The sequence below is a fragment of the Panthera uncia genome, chromosome A2, assembly GCF_023721935.1.
Source record: "Panthera uncia isolate 11264 chromosome A2, Puncia_PCG_1.0, whole genome shotgun sequence".
Lineage (NCBI taxonomy): Eukaryota > Metazoa > Chordata > Mammalia > Carnivora > Felidae > Panthera > Panthera uncia.
In genome coordinates this window covers 88,681,705-88,701,606 of record NC_064816.1, presented here as the reverse complement: position 1 = coordinate 88,701,606, position 19,902 = coordinate 88,681,705, and the positions used below count along the sequence as shown (strand labels likewise).

The 19,902-nt window shown below is 37.2% G+C and overlaps 1 protein-coding gene across 1 annotated transcript; it reads left to right on the top strand.

Moving 5' to 3' along the window:
* The first annotated feature begins 1,305 nt into the window (after nucleotides 1-1,305).
* TEX47 (testis expressed 47) lies at nucleotides 1,306-3,132 on the top strand. Its single transcript, XM_049641407.1, has 2 exons — nucleotides 1,306-1,465; nucleotides 2,104-3,132. Exon 2 carries the CDS (start codon nucleotides 2,296-2,298, stop codon nucleotides 3,055-3,057), a length of 762 nt encoding a protein of 253 aa, XP_049497364.1. The 5' UTR covers nucleotides 1,306-1,465; nucleotides 2,104-2,295; the 3' UTR covers nucleotides 3,058-3,132.
* The last annotated feature ends 16,770 nt before the right edge of the window (nucleotides 3,133-19,902 follow it).

Below are 19,902 nucleotides of genomic sequence, written 5' to 3'. Positions count from 1 at the left end.
TAAAAGGAAATATCCAGAGAATAATAATAAAAAATGTTGGCATTTTAAGTCTAAAAGGTTAGCACTACATCCAAAGATAAGAGTTGTAAATAGGATTACAATTTAGGAGTTCTCTGTACAGAAAAATTACTGCAATGGAAATTCCATTGTTTTCTTCTTTCTCAACCCCAACAAACTAACTGTATCTGCCTTGAAACTTATATTGAGAAGGAGTCCAAGTCCATGGCTGGACTGAGCAGGAAAGGCTCCATGGTCAATCAGCAATGTCGATCATTAAATTTGGAGGCAAGAATGACATTGAGGACCACTCATCTGCCCTCACAAAAGATGGTGCTAAGCTACTTGGGCACGGATGAACACAGAGCCTCAGCTTTTCCCAGAGCTGAGTGTGAGAAGGAACTGAGCAACCCCACAAACAGAGATTTGGCAAGAAATTCAGGCAGGTCCAGAGTCATAGAAACCAAGGGAGGAGAGAAGGCCATAAAGGAGGTTGTGGTGAACACAATCACATCTACAAAGTAGTAGGAATGATGAGCCTGAAAACAAGCCCTGGAGTGAACAGTGACAAGTTTCCCATGTGCCTTGGGAAAGACTGTATCATTTCAGGAAGCAATGAAATGGACCCTGTAAAGAATTAGTTTTTATGTACCACACAATTAAAGAATTATGAAGTCACCTCTTATTACTGTATGTCATTAAAAACAGATCGTAAGTTTGGATAACAGAAACTTTAGGGGGAAAAATACTCTAAGGTTTGCTTTTTAAAAATTGAATAAGGGTGTTTTCTAACCTTGTTTTAAAATTATGGTTAAAGCCCCAATGAATACAGTTTTAAGATATGGTATTATTATTTTTTATTATAAAAACTAACAAATTTACACTACATTAATACCTTATAGAAGAATTTTCTTAAAGCAGTCACCATTATACAGAATCCGACATGCGTTCTTACTTAATTAGTGCATAAATAGAGTAGGGAGGTTGCTTTAAAGCATGTTTGAATTGTGTGCAAAGTATATAACTACTCCATGCTTTAGTTTTCTCTTCCAGAAATTGTCAACAAAAAGTGAAAAGAAAAGACAAGAATATGTCTAGGAAGATGTTCAGGTCCGCCATCTGTCTGACTACCATAGGCACCTGGCTAAGAATAAGCCATTTCCAGAAAAGAAGCCCTCATTTCCTCACTGTGATGTTGAGGTGTCTGTTGAGATAACATCATTAAATTAAGAAATGGTACTTGCCAGTGTGCTCTGGCCCTTTAACACCACTGACGTCCTGACTCACTAAAGCACCATGGAAACGAGAATAGAACATACGAACAGCTGGGAGCACCCAAGACACTGGCAGTTAGAAAAGTGATGGAGGACAAGTAGGACCTCGGGGGCAAGTAAAAGCAAGAAGCACTTGAAAAAGGAAAGAAATGTTAAGATGACCTGGAGGGAAGAAAAAGAGATTTGGGAGAAGAGTAAGTTAAAAGTAACACAAGTTATTATTTGATATCCACAACAACAACAACAAAAAGAAGGAAAAAGAGCCATTTCTGATGTTTTTTAGAGTAAAAAAAAATCAAAACTACTTCAAAAATTTACTGTTATTATACAAGCAATAGTATTAACTTTTAGTATATTGAGTAAAGATTAAGAAATTAAGGTTTAAGAATTTCCCAGATTTTTTTAAATTTCACTGACCAGTTAAATTTATAGAAAAAATTGGGAAATTACCATAAAATACCACTTTTTAAAAATTTGAAAAATTAAGGACAATCTATAATTATCATTACATATATGAAATTTTAATGTGATGCCGATGCTATGGTCAGTGACTGTCAGCAGCTTGTGTATATGTATGTGTGTATTCATGTGTGTGTATGCATGTGTGATTCAAGAATGGGGGCTGAGAAAAAATGCACTATAAATTGAAGGAGAAAATAGTAATGCAAACAAAAACAGAGTTTAACTTACTCTAAAGTAGGTTCTTTCTTCTCCCCACTCCTCAGTGTATTAGAGGGTTTTTCCCTACAATGTGAATGTTAGTTATTTCATTATAAACTTAAAAAATATATATATAATTTGAATCTTGTTTTAACATTCTGTTTTATTTCAGAGACAGTATTGTTGATAACACTGGGAAGGGATTTTGCTATACATTAGCATTTGACAAATAGGGGAAACTTTATTTGTTTATTTGTTTGGTCAGAAGAAATAAAAAAAAAATTCATCACTGAAGAGGTATCCTGATAATGTAAACATTGTGATAAGCTAAAAACTGGAACCATCTAGAAGAATAAGACCCATCATGTCCTTCTCAGGCCATGCCCAAAAGACCAGCAAAAGGACTTTTCCAATGGAATCTGTTCTAATGCCCCAAGTTCCACGTGGCAATTACTTGCATCTTCAGGAAGAGAAGCAAAGACTACAGCTCAAGAAATTCCTTCTTCATAGGATGTTTCTTGTGGCCAAGATAACAGCAAACACAGAAAAAAAAAATATTGCTGACTACTATGAACAAGTGCTTCAGTCAACTTTAAAACTTCACATAGGAGAAGCAGTGACAGGGTTTTTGCTCATCTATCCTACTTCTATTCTGCATATCCTTGAGTCCTCCAGTGATATGCTTTACCAAATTCTTTTAGATCATCTTGACCAGAAAAAGAATGATACAGAATTTTTTATCCAAGGGATGAAAATTATAGTTGTGTCCCATAACATCCCGACAAGACTCTTCATGCAATGGCATGTATCAGAAATAAAAGCTCCAGTCATGTATCTCGATGATGTCACACAGACACAGTCCCTAGAAGAGGTCATCACCGAGTTTCTCACCCAGACTCACAAACTGGCAATTCACCTTTTAAAGACTGTGAAAGTGAGTGCTAAAGGACCAGGGGATAACTTGCACCAACTAGCACCTGAATTGCTCATCCCAGAACAAATAATAAAGTACTTGTACAAATCTGAAGAATTCATGGATCCAGAAGCTTTCCTAAACATGTATAATAAACCCATACATATCACTTTGGATTCTGAGGTGGTATGGCCTGCTCCTTCCCATTTCTAGGATTGAGAGAGATGTGGTTAATGTGGCCCAATCTCTCAAGGAATTGATGCTACTTAAATAAAAAGAAAACACTTCTGAGGGGACTCTTCTCTTTAAAAAAGAAAGGACCATACGCCACAATATACACAAAGGTAATACATGAATCTTTACAGAGTATGTTGAGCTAAACTTGAAAATATACATTTATTCTGATAGCAAGTTCAACACATTGTTTTAATAAGTGGATGGGGTTTAATAAGTTAAGGATTGCTCAAAATTTAACATCATCTTGATGAAATGACAATTTTTTAAAAAGAAGTATAGACAATAAAGGATACATTCAGATTCATATTCTCATTCATTCTTTCAACAGTCAATGAGAAGCTGTACCACCCAGAATCAAATTTCAGGAAAAACAATTTTGTTCTTGGAATATAAAATTTAGGGGGGAAATACCATCATTGAGTTGCTTGCAACGTACATTTAGAGGAAAGTATGTGTAAAAGTAAATATGGTATGATATGATATGATCATTATTTTAGTTAGTAGTAAAAGCCTTAAAGGAATAATCTCTATATTATTACTGAACTCAGAAAACAAAGTCTAAACTTTGAAAATAGTTCCAAAGTTCACATATTCTGAATTGTCTAATCAAGAATATTGAGGCCATTACAAAGCTGAACAACAACAAAAACTGAAGAACACAGTAGCTTTTTGAAACAACCAGAAAATACATTGTCAGAAGGCACTACATCTTTCATGCAAAATCATTTTTTGAACACCCTTCATGTGACAGACATTTGCCAAATGTTAGGGATATGGCAGGGTGCACAGAATGCATGATTCTTGCCCACTTGCAAAACACTTATGATTCCACATAAGATACACAAATGATTTTTTTTCCAATTTATGTCCTATAAGGCAATTAATGATATGTAGTTTCTCTATGACCTATTTTAAGTTGCTCTCTCCCTTCCCTCACCCAGGATTAATGCTTTTTTGAATATTTAAAATTTTGTAGTTTGTTTAAACAATTAACATCAATATCTTGACAACTTCAGTGATATCTATCCAAAATTATTTCAATGTCTCATGAAACAGGCTTTGGATTTAGTAGAAGAAATATGGTTGCATCATTTCACTTTTTTATTATTTGATCTTCAGCCTCTTCAAGGGAAAAAGAGCAATCTCCAAATACACCTCAGATTTGTCATATGCAGATAATTTGTCATCACTTGTTCCATATAAGAATCAAAATTCAGGAAAGACTTTCTATTTTTAAATTCTGTAATATAGATTTAGACACAGAATGGCATTTTTCACCGTTAGCCGAACTTGAAGTTCTGTTCATTTAAATTTAGTAACTGAAAGGGTACATTCTAGATAAAATGTGAAGTAATTCTTCTGGTTAAGAAAGATTAATAACATACAAGCATTTTATCAGTTTAGTAAATATTAAACACTTAATATTTGTCAGCAATGTGCTACTTACTCTTTGAAATGTGAAAAAGACCCAAGCATCCACTCATTGAGAGCAAGTGTTCAGCAACAAAATGAGTGGAGACAGAAGTAAATGTTCTCCAGGCCAAAACAAAACAAAACAAACAAACAAAAACAAAAACATAGAGAAAAAACTTGGTAAAGAAGTAAGCCGTGGTCTAGGCTTGTGGATGTGAGGAGAGGTTGGGGAGGGCAGATGAGAACAGAGAATAAGCAGAAACAGGAAGGAGAAAATGAGCCCTAAATGTTCATTGGATCAGGCAGAATTCCTTCAGCAAGGTAAATTATGCTTGTTTGGGAAGAGTACTTGTTTAAAGTTTAAAGTGAATAGAAGAGCAGTTTACAAATAAAGTTACGTATTTCACTTTTATTGGTCAATAATACTTTCTGATATGAAAAATATCAAGCGAAAATTTATTAAGACAAAGACATTAAAAATCTGAGTCATTTTTAGAGGAAGTTATAGAAACTATCTCAGTGGTAATACTATTAATTTACTTAGTATACTGTTATTTTACATTTAAAGGATTTAAAGTGTCAATCATGGAAGTAACTGGAAAATAAGCACAAAGCAAGTTAAATAAATTACTTATATACTTATTTATCTTTTTTAGTGAGCACACCAGAATGAATTTATTCGAATGAAAGTTATCCATCCTAGTAATAGCCACATCAGGAGGGCTTATAACTTATTTCTGTCACAACATCACTGCTGAAAACATTTAGTGACTTTTAAGTGACAGATGAATTAAGAAGGTTTATAAATCAAAGGGAGTGTAAATAGTTTAGCTACCTCTAGTTTTTTGATTCCCAAATAACATATACTCCAACTTGACTGGTGACCTTAATATTCAGTCTTCATTCATAAAAACTTTTTTTTTTAAATATTGCACTCACTCTCAAAGGAAATCTGCTATCATGAAACCTATTAAAAGAACGTGACACTGTCTATAAGGGAGAACACAAATATGTTTTCAGTAACTGTTGCATTATTGAGATTCCTATATAGCTCACTGATATCACGTCTTTAAAAGGAAGACACCCATGTACTATATGTTTGGGTATATTTGATAAATGCTGAAATATTCAGACCTTATGAATGTAATTTAATTTGACCAAGTAAAAAAATGTGACTTATTAAACTTTAGGACAACTCATAAGGTAATTCTCAGTCCAATGAGAGTTATGGTTTCATTACAGTAAAATTTTCCATAAAACTAGAGTACAGAAAGAAGTTAACCGAAACAGAAAATGAGTACCTTAATAATGAGCATGTAGCATTCAATGTTCTCATAACAACGAACATAGGACATACTATATATATGTGTGTGTATATATATATATATATATATATATTCAATAAGCATGTGACATTTAAACTGGTGTGGCCTGTGCCATTCTAATTCTTTTATTTTGATATGGATATCTTTACAGTAAACAGACATGCCAATGCTCTTATGTTCATTTCAGAGTAACCAAGGGCTTTTGGGAAGGTTATAGTTTTCATGAAGTAGTTAACTAAAATAATGTTATTTGGAAGGAAAAATCCTCCCAGGGTGAATTTAAAATTTTTACTGTCTTCATTTTAATTAAAGAGGCATCTGGATTCCTTCATGGAGAATTATTGTTTGATACAAATAGATTTTTACATTCAGGGACTTTATCGTAACTTTAGTGACACAAAACCACATTTCAATTCAGTTATTCCCACAATTCAGTTCAGAATTCCCCCAACTTCCATGAGGAAGTAGAAATGAGACAGCCCATCACCAACTCTGAGATTATTTCATAGTGGAGAAAATGACTTAATATAGAATTAGAGTTCTCCCCCTTGTGGCTAATTATGTAAATTTCCAGATTACCTGCTGATGGGATTTAAGCAATAAACAGCACATAGTTGTTCAGAAAATATAAAGGGAACCCTCAAAGGCAATTTTCAAATGTCTGCTCTACTCTACTTGTTTGGCAGATAAAGATTCTGAGACCCAAAGACATGAAGCGTTTGCACGCAGTGAAAGCAAGAATTGATAACACAGTGTCCTATTTCCACTTCACTAATTTACATAATTAGCTGTGGTCACAGTTAGTTTAGGGGGTCTGGATTTAATTCTGAGTGGTCTCTTCACTGCTGCACATTACCCTTCCTGTGCTCCAGCCCTCACTCACATACTGCCTTCTCCAGATGTCCCACTGCCTTTCCACAGGCGTCTCTATCTCCATAAGCTCTAGATGGAATGCATCCTTCCCTGCCACCACACTTCCTTTGATTTCCCTCCCCCAGCTGCACTCTCTGTTGCTATAAAATGGATGACTCTCCACACAGTTGCCAAGTCAGAAACTTGAACTTCAGCCTAATTACCCTTCCTCCTTTTCATCAGTGACAGCCAATCAGTGCAAGCCCCACCCACCCTCTTTCCACAGAAAGTATTTCTAGTGTCTGGCCTTGTCTTTGGGCTCTCCTTTGGGATCTCCCTCACTCCAGTCTCCTCTTCCTCCTCTTTCTCTTGCTAGTCCATATAATATTTCCATCAATGTTAAAAGAAGCGTAGCACAAATTTAAGAGAGCCACCTCTGGTATCAAATTGCTGTGTTGAACTAGCTCCAGAACTTGAAGCGCTGTAATTTGCTGCTTCACCTTTCAACACCTCAGACTCCTCACCTATAAAATGAGTGATAACAGTACCTACATTATAAGATTGATTAGGGGTATGTTGCATGAAATAATGGTATAATAATTGTGCATGTAGTAAGCATTCAATAAATGTCATTCCTCCAATCAAAATTCTTCAATGACTTCCATTTCACCTCCAGGATAAAATGCAAAATTCTATCATGATCTGCAAAGCTTGGATTCCCAATATTCCACCTCTCTGTCTTTATCTTCTTTCTTTACTTCTCTTAGCAAAATTCTGCTTATTGGTCAAATTATATTTCCTCTGTGAAGCCTGGCAAACTCGAGAAACCCTCATTGTAAACTTGGACTAAGAATACCTTCTGGAAGTGATTCAGTGGAACTTTTGTATTTATATGTTACTATTCACTGAGCCAAGAATAGGAACTCATTCCAATTCATTGGATTAAAAATAAAAATACTCCTTCCTGTTGAAGCATCTGAGCAAGCTACTAGTAAGGTATATAACCTTTATTTCATGTTTTAAAGCTGTTTTCTTTATGTTCTTCGAGGCCTTGTTTCAGTAGCCACACTTACCTGTTCTTTGAGAGATACATGCTTGAGAAAGCTAATATTTATTACCTAAATTTTCTTAAGTTATTATAAAAGTATAAATATGATTCCATTTTATTCATACACTTCATATTTCTAAACTCTCTCTAAAATACTAACCATTTTTAAAGATCCTGTTTCTAAAACAGTGCATTAAATGCAAAGCCTTGATTTACGGAGAAATAAATGTCTGAATATTGAACATATTTACATTTTACCAAAATGCATTCTAGTGTAATGACCTCCCAGGGGAAATCTCTCACTCATGTCTCACCTTCTTTCTGTCTCTCTCTCTCTTGTTTATACTAGACTCAGTTTATACCAGACTTTACTTTTTGAAAGCAAGTGTAATAGACTACAGCAAGGTTTATCACAGGTAAAACTACACACCTTGTAATATTTTGATTCATTGATTCTTCACTTTCTATCCTATACAGTGGCAATTCATGAGTATATTCCAGCCAATATCAAAATGACAAAATGAAAAGAACATTGTAATGAGAAGACTTACCTTTGTTATGCACTCCATTGCCAACTCATAATGTGGCCCTGAACAAGTAATTTGTTCCTTCTGGGTTCTCTGTTCATCTACATCGTAGCATCTCTGAGCATTATAAACAAGTCCCTGAAGCCCTTGAACTGTTAAGCAAAAATGTGTCTGAAAAGAAAGACTTCTTGTTTTAGATCACTAGGAGGAAAAGATTAAGATGTTTTTATTAAAAATCTGAAGCCTAATGTGTGAATGAATGAATGAATGAATCTACCTTATCAGAGAGTACCCATGGACAATACCCACATTTTCCTTTAAAAATTCCATCCTGGATGTATCCATTTTAGTGCAAGGATGAATGGGAAACTGACAAGCCAGAAATCTATATACAGGATTATGACATCTAAATAGCAAGTTTGGTAGCACTTATGAAGTCAGAAGAAACTGTGAAGAGTGGAACATTTTACTTTAAGGTTGATGGGAAGCCATTGAAGATTTTCAGCAGGGCATAATCAGACCGGTTTGGCTGCTGAGTGAAGAATGGACTGGCAGGAGACATGTTGACAGACAGCCTTCTTAGGAAGGGGTTACAGGTCTTCTGGGAGGGGATGATAATAGTTCCCACCAGATTAATGACTATGGAGATGGATCTAAAGGGACCAGTTTGAGAGATAATCAGGAGGTAAATAAACATAGGTTATGAGGGAGTGAAAAGTGTCAACTATTTTAGGTTTCTAGTTTTTACCACAAGACAGTTCCATTCCCGAGGTAGGAAATATATAAGGAGTATAGAGTTTGTAAAGGAAAATGTGCTTTCAATTACTGATATATTACAGTTACATCAGGTTGGAATCACTTTTGTTTGATTCTTCAACTATTAATATCTTTCGGTGAGGTATAGAGAATGTGTTTCATATTAAATCTCATACTTTGTTGCAATGGCTAAGTACTAATATGCATCTTCTGATAAGAGCAAGTAACTTCCAGGAAAGTTAAACAGTTTGATAAGTTAAAATAAATCAATCTAAAAGAGCAACTGCCCCAAAGATTATCCTGAGTCTGATATTCACTGCCATGGCTCCCCTTAATATCATATCTGCATTCAGTTGAGCCAAATATAAAACCAGCAGCTCTTAGTGAGCTTAATTCCTTCCCTTAGTCAAATAAAGCTCATTCGAAATACTAATAATCATTTATTGATTCCCACATAAATTTATTCAATGCCATGCCATTGTCATTTATTGATATGTACAGTCATGTGTTAAGGGCACAAACATATAAAAGCCTCCATAGGGCCCTTCCAAATTCATTGGCATACTATTTATTCCATTTGCAATAAAAATGTAGGTAAAAAGGTGTCTTTTGGCATTATATTGAAATGACTTGTCCTCTGTTTCTCTCAGTTAGTTGCAGGACAACATGACACACACTGAATTTTACTCTTTCTCCGCATTTAATCATTCAAGTGTGAACTGACAAAGTGTGTCAAACACTTAATCAGGCATGGAGGTGTGGGGGTGCCATGCAATCATGAGCAAATAATATGCGGTCTCTATCTCCCTCTACCCCAGACACAAAAAAATTAAAGTTACAGTAATTATATTAATATGTAATAATATATAATTATAATTATTGTTATCATCTTGAATATACAGGTTGCAATTATTTTCTAACTTTACCTAGGGTAAAGAATTAGGGGATGCCTCTGAGGGAAGAAAGATACAAGGATTTCTGGAAGTTACACAGAACTGAGCCAAATAAAAGGCAAGGAGTAGGAGGGGAGTGTTCCTGGTGGAGGATACCAGGGATGTGCTAAAACCCAAAGGCCAGAAGAGTCACACTGTGTTGGATGGAAGTTGAGAAAGAATATCAATAAGGCAGGGGTTGAAGTACAAATGAAGTACTCTTATGAAGTACATAAGAGATGAGATTGGATAGGTAGGCCTGGGACCAGATTATGCAGACACTTAGAGCTACATAAGCTAGATAAGCTACCAAGATTTCATCTCAAGTGAAATGGGACACAGTTTTGTTTAAATCAGAGAAATGCCACGATCAGCTATGCATTATAGAAGTACCACTTTGAATTGAGAGAAGAGATGAGAAGAGTACTTGGTAACTAGACCAGGTACACCTATCAGGAGGCCACTACAATAATCAGGTAAAGAGATGAAAGGAAGTCTATACAAAGATAACGACAATAAGAAGAGAGAGTGCTGCCAAAAGTCAAGAGATCTATATCTTGGTTTCTGATTGAAAGTAGAGAGTGTGAAGAAGACAGAGTCAACATGAGCCACGGTGCCATTCCCCAAGATAGGCAATACCGGAAGAGCAGCAGCTTGGGTGTGTAGGGAGTGAGGTGAAGTTTTCTGTTTTGAACATGCCGAATCTGAGGTTTCTGCGAAACATCAGTGTTAAACTATCCAGTAGAGATTTGGATATATTCCCCAAAGCTCTGGACACGGGTCTGGTAGAGATAGAGATCGAACATCACCACAGATGATGACTGAGCTTTCAGGAGTAATACTATCCCCCGGCACAAGAAGATAGTGAAGAAAGAAGACAGTCTACTTCAAAACCCTGAGGAATGTCCTGGGAAGAACAAGGACCCACAAAGAAGTCTAGGAAGACATTATTTAAATTGCCCAGAAGCAGAGAAAATGAAACAGATAGGGGCAGTGTCAAGGAAGCCAAAGGAAAAGCACATTTCTTTTAAAACAGAGTACTCGATAGTATCCATTGTGGTCTCAAGTCAAGTAATAAAAGGAATAAAAAGTAAATCTAATGACAAAGAGATCACTGGTGACTTGGAACAAGTGACTGGAGACAGAAGCAGGATACAGTAGGTCGAGGAGTGAGGGCTGGGTGAGGAAACAGAACAAAGTATAAACAGCATTTCTACAAGCTTGGCTATTGACATAGTTGTCAGTGAATCTGCAGAATCAGTTTAGGAATGCAAAGGGCCTTCTTGAGATTTTAAAGTTTTTACTAAAAGAGAACCCATCATTTATTCTGGTTCCAAGAAAGGAATCTGTCCTCTCATGGGAGATTAAACATCCAATCATGGCCCAAGAGGGAGAGTTCTACCCAGATTTGAATAGCAAAGATCTGGTCTTGTACCTTAAAGGTCCTCAAGTGACTATTTGTACAGTTCTGGAAAAGAATGATTGCTCAATAAACATTTTGTTTAGATAAATGCACTAATCTCTGGGAGAAATCTAACTATGCAGAAAGTGGCTTTAGAATATATATGAGCTCAAACTTCCGGTTATTCCATTGGTGCTTCCATGGTCAAACTTTTATAGTTGACTGCAGATTATGCCATGTGCTTTATCTACTTTATGGATCAGCCCCATTACATTTGTAAATTTTGCTCCGACCATTATCCAGACTGCTTCCTTCTTTGCTCAGTCAGGGCATGCTAGGAAATTGCAAATTACAATCAAATCTCAATTTTCCAAACTAATGATTTTAAAGAGCAATAATGCATAATCCAAAATGATGGTGAATTCATGAACCATTTATCTCTGTAATGTATATTCATTAAATTTGACTATAAGTACATCTTAGATGTCATTCACAATGAAATGATGAAGCATTTCAACTGAAATGGCTCAAGAGGACTTGCAAGGTTTTCTAATTTCTATTTCTGCTTCCTCCTATATCCTATTATTTATATCACCTTTTATGTTTAGGTGACTAATTAAAATAAAATAACATACCATGTTTTTAGGATGGAGGAAATAATAAGCAGCATTTCCTTACTGTTGCCATCATCCTCTATAGTGCTCTCTCTCTCTCTCTCTCTCTCGCTCTCGCTCTCGCTCTCTCTCTCTCTTCCTCCCTCCCTCTCTCTCTGAAAAGTTTCATTCAAAAAAGTAACGAGAACAGTATAATGAACCTTCAACAGTGATCAGCGTCTCTTTTTAAAATTTACTTTTTGTTAAGTAACATGACTATGATCTCTGAGATACCATAGATTAAGAAAGGACACAGGAGCACCTGGGTGGCTCAGTTGGCTAAGCATCTGACTTTCACTCAGGTCATGATCTCACAGTTTGTAGGTTCAAGCCCCATGTTGGGCTCTGTGCTGACAGCTGAGAGCCTACAGCCTGCTTCAAATTCTGTGTCTCCCTCTTTCTCTGCCTCTCTCCTACTTGCATTCTCCCCTACTTGTCTCTCTCAAAAATAAATAATTTTTTTCATTAAAAAAAAGAAAGGACACAAGTATGATAACTAGAAGGAGCTTCATTACAAGGTGTATTACAGTCTCGTCCTTAAGTGATGAAAATGGAGCAAGTAGAGGTTCAAAGCACAGCACTGACTGATGGTAAGGCAAGAGCTAGACATCATCCACATCTTGCTTATTCTCTCCAATGAAATTAAGGCTACACCTCTACTGCCTTATTCTTGGTACACAATATTTCCAAAAATCCACATATTATTAAATGTTATTTCCCACCATCTTACAATGTGCAAACTATATGCAAAAACTTGGAGGGTTTTAAAAGTCTGCATATTAGCCACATGATTATCAGGCTGAGTTTTTAAGGGTGAACAGCTGAGTGATGAGTTGTAAGAAGCAAAGAAAGTTCTCACGTCAGTTGTTTTTTAAAAGGACATCATCCATGAACGTACTCAGTATTTATCTCTTTATGGGATGATTTCAGCAATTCCTGTATTCCTTTCACCACCCACAAGGGGAGGTAATTAGCAGCTTGACATTTTCACTTTTGACCTTCTTATATAAGCAGCAAATGTTTTTCTAGACTTGAAGATGTTTAGGGATTTCATATAATATTAAGTCGAAATGAGTATAGTGTTTTCCTCAAGAGTCCTCCCGTCCATAAAAACTGCTTTGTGGGATAATTCTTATGAGGGCCACTAACTCATGTCTGCTGCTAAAGATGTTTACTCAAGGGATAGTGCCATGTCAGAGATGCTGGAGACCCACAGCTTACAGGCAGGCACACTCCACTCACAGAAGTGCCATTTCTTATCTCTGGCACTACCTGGCTCTCTTTGTTAATGTTAACCAAATGATAGCTGTGTAAGCACAAGTAATTAGTTTACAAATGACAAAAAGACAATGCTTCCCCTTTTGTATCATAGAAGAGACACCAAAATATCTCTTTGATGAAGATAACTCTCAGTTGATTAACAGGAATAAAATGCTTACATAAATAGAATTATATGTGCATATTTGGAATAGAATTATAAGTTAGACATATCAGTACACACACACACACACACACACACACACACAAACACATGAGTATATGCACAATGCTCTTAACCCAAACTAGAGAAACCAATTAAGATTCATGAAACTACTCCCAATCAAGTGGGAGAATCAGGGATTTAACTATCAAAGTTTAACAGAACAGTACAAGAAAATCCTTTTGTATAAATAATACAGATCATTCCGTTACCAGATATGTCCTCCCATCTCCTCTCTGACTCCCATCTGAGAAGCTGCCCATCAAACTTTCTCAGAGTGTCTCCTCCCACAGCTCCTTGTGTGGGTCACAGACTGCCCTGCACCTTTCCTCCCACCCAATCTCTCTCTCTCCCCGTTCCATTAAGTACACACACATGTACACACACAGGCTAGACAAATCATTATCTATCAGAGGCAGAGAGAGGCCATTTGTAAGGCAGCGACTGATGAAGCTGAAATAAGAAACAGATGAGATATCTGGAAATACCAGAGACACAGTCTCCTCAACTCCTGATTCCATTTCCTAGCCCTGACTGAGGCCCTAACATTTTCGAACCAGCAATCTTCTCTTTTGTTTAAGTCAGTTGAAGTAATTTTGGGGTTTTTCTTTTCCTTGAAGCAAACAATTTCTTAGCAGCCTGACAAATGTTTTTCAAAGCAACCCACTCACACACAGTGCAGAGTTCTAGGTTTCGTACTAGAAGATTTGTGTTCCACTCTCTTATTTTCTGCTAGCTAACTGTGACCTTAAGACAGTTATTAACCTCTCTGGGCCTCAGTTTTGTTGCCTATAAATTGAATGAGCATCCAAATATTAAATGAGATAAATCATACATGAAAATAACCAGTAACTCAATAAGTCATTATTGAATTCATCAGAGTTTACAGTGTGCTCTGCGAGTCTGCAGTTTTCATAATGCAGTTATGACAATACGCTTTGTGACAAGGACATGAGATGGTTTGAATTCTGACCAGCAGCCTAGGGAGACCTCAGGGACGTCAGGCCAATTAGTCAAGCTGCTGATACATAATGCTTCTGCAGCAAGCCTCCAGTCGTCTAGAGATATTCTAGAAAATCCCCTAGCAGGGTAAAGCACAGGGTTAGTCCTTTAGCTGGCTTTTGCTCCTGCCTTTAATATTTTCTGGAAGAGTCTGAGCTACTCTTCCATAAATGCTTAAATACCACTTCAGACAACTGGACCCTGATAAGTTAATTAACTTTTATTAATATGTGTTATGAATACCCGACTTATACTCTTCAGTAATAATGTGAAGATTAGAAAATCACTCACCACTGTAATTAAATGGTTTAATATACTTATGAGGGAATTTATTATTATTATTTTTAAAAACTTGAATTCTAATAAGATGAAAATGGACTTATGTAGGTTTTATGAGTTTTGTTTCTATTACATGTTTCTAAGAAGAAATTGGTTGCTTAATCACATGTACCTGAAGGGATAAGGTAATAACACCATTATGCGTTGTCACCTGACATACATAGATTGATTTTTACTATTCATAATTATGAGGAGAATTAGGGTATGATAAAATAAGAAATAGTACATAATAGTAAAGAAAGTAAATAAACATTTTTATTTTCTCCTATGAAGAGAGATAATTTGGGGTCTTCACCTTGAAAAATTACATTATTTGCAATTTATATGAGATAAAAAAAATTCAAAGTATCCATTTCACTTTTCAATTATTATGCATTCTTAGTGTCTTTGGGTTCTTGGAAAACACCTTTATAATTTTGTGTAATTGCCAATAGCGGGCTTTTATCATTAGTTTTTTTTTTACTAAAACCTGAACATTAGTTAATTATACCTACACTTTGACTGCAGTACATACAGATATTGTGTCGAAGTTCTATCTGCTAATTTTGCCATGTGTGCAGGAACCCAAATTTTACACTTATTTTAACTTTTTTTAAATGTTTATTTATTTTGAGAGAGAGAGAGAGAGAGAGAGGAAGCAGGGAAGAGGCAAAGGTAAAGGGAGAGAGAGAGAATCCCAAGCAGGATCCACAGTCGGGTGGCTTACAACACTGGGATCAGGACCTGAGCTGAAATCAAGAGTCAGATGCTCAACCGACTGAGCCACTCCCCGCCTACTTTAGCTTGATATTTTCATTTTGACCCACTCTAGGCAACTATGACTCAATGAATGAATCCAAGAATGACCAAGGGGACAGAGTTTTATTGAATGCCTCCTGAACTACAGACTCTGCAGTACCCAGGTGCTGTCATTTAAATGGCAGTCTCCTGCTGCCAGGAGACTCAAAGAAAGAAAAAACAGATATGTGAACCAACAATTTAAGTGCCATTATATTGTAATAAAGGGATGTGAAAATCATCATGGTGGCACACAGAGAGAATAATCAATTCTCCAAGAAATGCTTTCACATCTGAGCCTTGGAATCTGAAGGTCCTGGATCCAAGCCCAAGCTCTCTGACACTCAGGAGTTGTGAAATGGGGAGCTTCAGCTCATCTGCAAAACGAAGTCAATAGTGCCAACATTTTAAAATTGTTTTAAAAATTAAATAAAACAATGTATGAAAGGCTTGCTTCGGCCTAGTATGTCTGACATAAAATGAGTGCTTCTAACCTGCTACTGTAACTGTGACCTGGGAATTAGGGAGGTATTTAGAACTCCAGGGCAGCTTCATGGAGGATATTCACAGGACTTACCAGTGGGAAAAGGAAAGGACAGAGAGTAAGAAAATCACAAAACCTTCCTCTGCCCCGGCCTCCGAATTACAAATCAAGGCAGCATTGGTGAGTGGCCACTGGTTCACTAATTCCCTATTGTTAGTGTGTACAACACACTCATGGGCTCCTTGTTTAAAGTGCAGATCCCCGGCCCCACCCCAGGCATTCTGATTCTATCAAGTCTAGTCTGGGGACATCAAATTCTGCAGTTTAACCCCTTTTAGACAGTAACTGAAGAAGAGGAGCTCTACAGACAGTTCTAACTTGATTTTACTACAAGTAGCTAAATTGCCATATTTGGCTTGTAATTTAAGTCTTATCGTTCATCTTTATGTTCTAGAATCAGGAGAGAGTGACACATATACACACAGAAAAGTACTTACTACTGATTGCATTTAAAGCAGCCAACTTGATGACCTTTCTCTAGAATATTCACATTTTAACCCCAATTTTTGAAAAATGAACCATAATGGCAAAGATTGGAAATGTCCTCTTCTGAGACATTTGTCATACAGGTTTATTTGTATAATGTGTGTTTTCCATTCTAGACTGCAAATTCCATTGAGGCAGACAACAGGGGCACTGGATTTGCATCAGTAGCCCCCTCAGCTCACACAATGCCAGACAAAGTTAATCAAGAAGCATTTTGTTTTTAAAAAAATGGAAAATGCTTGCATTCTTTGGCAGGAGGAAGAATGGCAGAAGAATCACAGGGCAGGAGTAGACAGGAGAAATATTTAGGAAGTACAATGAGCAGGTGTACCGATCTGATGAGGGATTAAAGAAAAACACTCTCAAGCTTCAAGCCTATGTTGTTGGATGAAAACGATGTCCCCAACCAAGGAAGAACACACTTGATGGAAGATATATTTTTAGAGGTTATGTGTCTGAGATGTCTGTGAGAGATAATGAGTGAAGGACTACACATGTATATGAACCTAAAATTCTAAGGTGTGGTGAGCAGAATAACAGCCCCCATCAATGCCCGTGATCAAATTCTCAGAACCCATAAATTCTATCTCACATGTCAAAAAGGTCTTTGCAGATACGATTAAAACTAAGAACCTTGAGAGGAGGAGCGATTCCTGGATAGATAGGTCCAGTCTAAACACGTGAGTCTTTTAAGGCAAAGAGTTTTTTTCCAGCTGTGGAGAATCAGAGAGATGGTACCAGGAAAGAAACTTGCTGGCTTTGAAAAATGGAGAGGGGTAGTCATAAGGCAAGGAATACAGGCAAATTCTAGAAGCTGGAGGAGGAAATGGATTCTGCCCTAAAGCCTCCAGAAAGGAAGGCAGCCCCTTCCTATCCCTTGATTTTAGTCCACTGAGATCTCTTTATGACTTCTGACCTACAGAACTAAGGAATAATAAATGTATTGTTTTAAAGCTATTATGTTTCTGGTAATTTATTAGAGCAATAGGAAACTGATATACATGAGGTCTGGGTGGAACATAAACATTTGAACCCATTCTTCAGATTTCTGTATAACAGATATAAAATAATTTCCTTCCTTAGTTAATGTCCCTCCCTCTTAGTTTCTGCAATCTTAGAGTACCCGGTTTCAATGCAGGGCTGGGTATTTCTCTGTTGTCATTCAGCTCTACACTTACCATTCATACTCTCTTCTGGGACTGGAAGCCACAAAGCTACAGCTGGCCCTTGAACAATGCAGGGCTTAGGGGCACTGACCCCAGGCAGTTGAAAACCTGTGCCTAACTTTGACTCTCCCCAAAACTTCACTCCTTCTGTCGACCAGAAGCCTTACTGATAACAATGAACATATTTTGTATGTTACATGTATTATATACATATTTATTCTGACAACAAAGTAAGCCAGAGAAAAGAAAATGTTATTAGGAACATCTAAGGAAAATACACTTACAGTACTATATCGTATTTAGCAAAGCAAATCTGTGTATACGTGGACCAGGAGGTTCAAACCCATGTTGTTCCAAGGTCAACTGTACTAGCTGGAGACCTTTAAACTACATATCCATAGAGCTCCTTGCCAGCCATTCTGGTTAGGTCTGCCAATGGAAAGCACCGGTGGGAGAGTGGAATTAGGAAAAGGAAAGAAGCCATGAGCTTCTTTCACCTACTTCTGCCTGAAGCTGCCTTGGCATCTTAGCACTCCTGGGTTCAGGTAGCGGTGGCAGCCACACAGCACAACGGCTGGCCTCTGCGACACAGCACAATGTAGCAGCAGCCAGCAGTGGTAGGCCGGCCACTCGGGCAGGGAGGCCAGCAAAGAGAAGACCTGCAAACTCTTAGATGTTCACAGAGCAGAACCTTTGGCGGTTTCAGAAGCAGCAGCAGCAGCAGCCAGAGAACCAGAGTAAGGTTTCCAGGGCTTAGGGAACACCAGTCCCCTTTTGCTCCTCCAGTCCCAGGAGCTATAGTGACTTCCTACAATTACTAACCTCTGGGTATCACAGCACCTTCCTCTTTTGTCTCCCTCAGACCATTCAACACATTTGGGAAGAATTCCTTGCATTGTAAACCCTCTGTCTGAAAAGCTAAGAATGGTTTCTGTCATCCTGACTAGACACTAATACAAATGCTTTTTGCAACAATGATAAACATTGATTTAATATTTTCTGTATGTATTCTGTGCTAAAAGCAGAATGTATGTGTATAAGAGCTTGTATCTCCCCACAGACCTTAATATTTGCTCATAATGTGATCTTATGTAGAACATACACAACCCTTAGCCACATACTATTTCCTCCTTTCAAATATTTTACTGTTAAAGTAGGTTTTTAATTGGGGAGAGAAAGTGATGGACGAAAAAACACCCGATTGGTTCACTGGAATATCCAAAGTCAGTGAAAGGTATTTAAACACAATAATGAGGCTGGATGCTTATCAGCACAGAGACAGCAGTTTTAGATTAAATATCTATCTCAAATGGAAAAAAGGAGAAAAAAATCCTTCCACAAGGCAGCAAGATCATAACAACAACTCATCTACTTAACTCGATTTGCTTTGACAAAAACAACAGGAAAATGTAGCATTGTCATGAATTAAAGCTGTATCAGGAAAGTAGGGCACATTGAGCATTTTCATTATGAAAGTTGTGAAAACACGGAGCTGCTATTGGCAACAGTCGTGTTAAACACAAAGCTAACTGGCCTCCATGCCCGTGCTTCTCTTCCCAAGAAGACAATTCTAGTAAAGAGCAGTCTGACAGGGTTATTCCAAAGAGCAACAGTTTCAACAAGTTAAAGTTGAAGCACCAACTTCAGCACCACTCTCAGTCAGTGCTGAAAACGTTTTAAGGGGTCAAGGACACCTGTTTGTGACAGAACAAGCCAGCTGCTCTAGGAGAATCCATCAGCTGCCATTCGCTGTTGCACTTACTAAGTGCCTGATACTTTGCTAAGCACATGATATTCATTAGCTCGTTCACTTCGTACGATGGCCCTAGAAGACCATAACATCACCAGTGAGCAAGCTGAGGTTCAAAGTGGCAAAGCAGTCACATAGTTACTTGGGGCTGGAGAGGGAGGTCACAACAGGACAGGTCAGTTCGACTCTAACATCAATGTGGCCTCAGGACTTCTCTACACTGATGCAAGAAGGGAAAATGTTCATGCTCCCACCCTTAAACTGTAGGGGTAGGAGGGATACATGCATAAAATAAGATAAAATACGTGCATAAACAACACAACAAAACCCTAAACACAGCACAGTTGTTACCTTCAAATTTCAAATAAA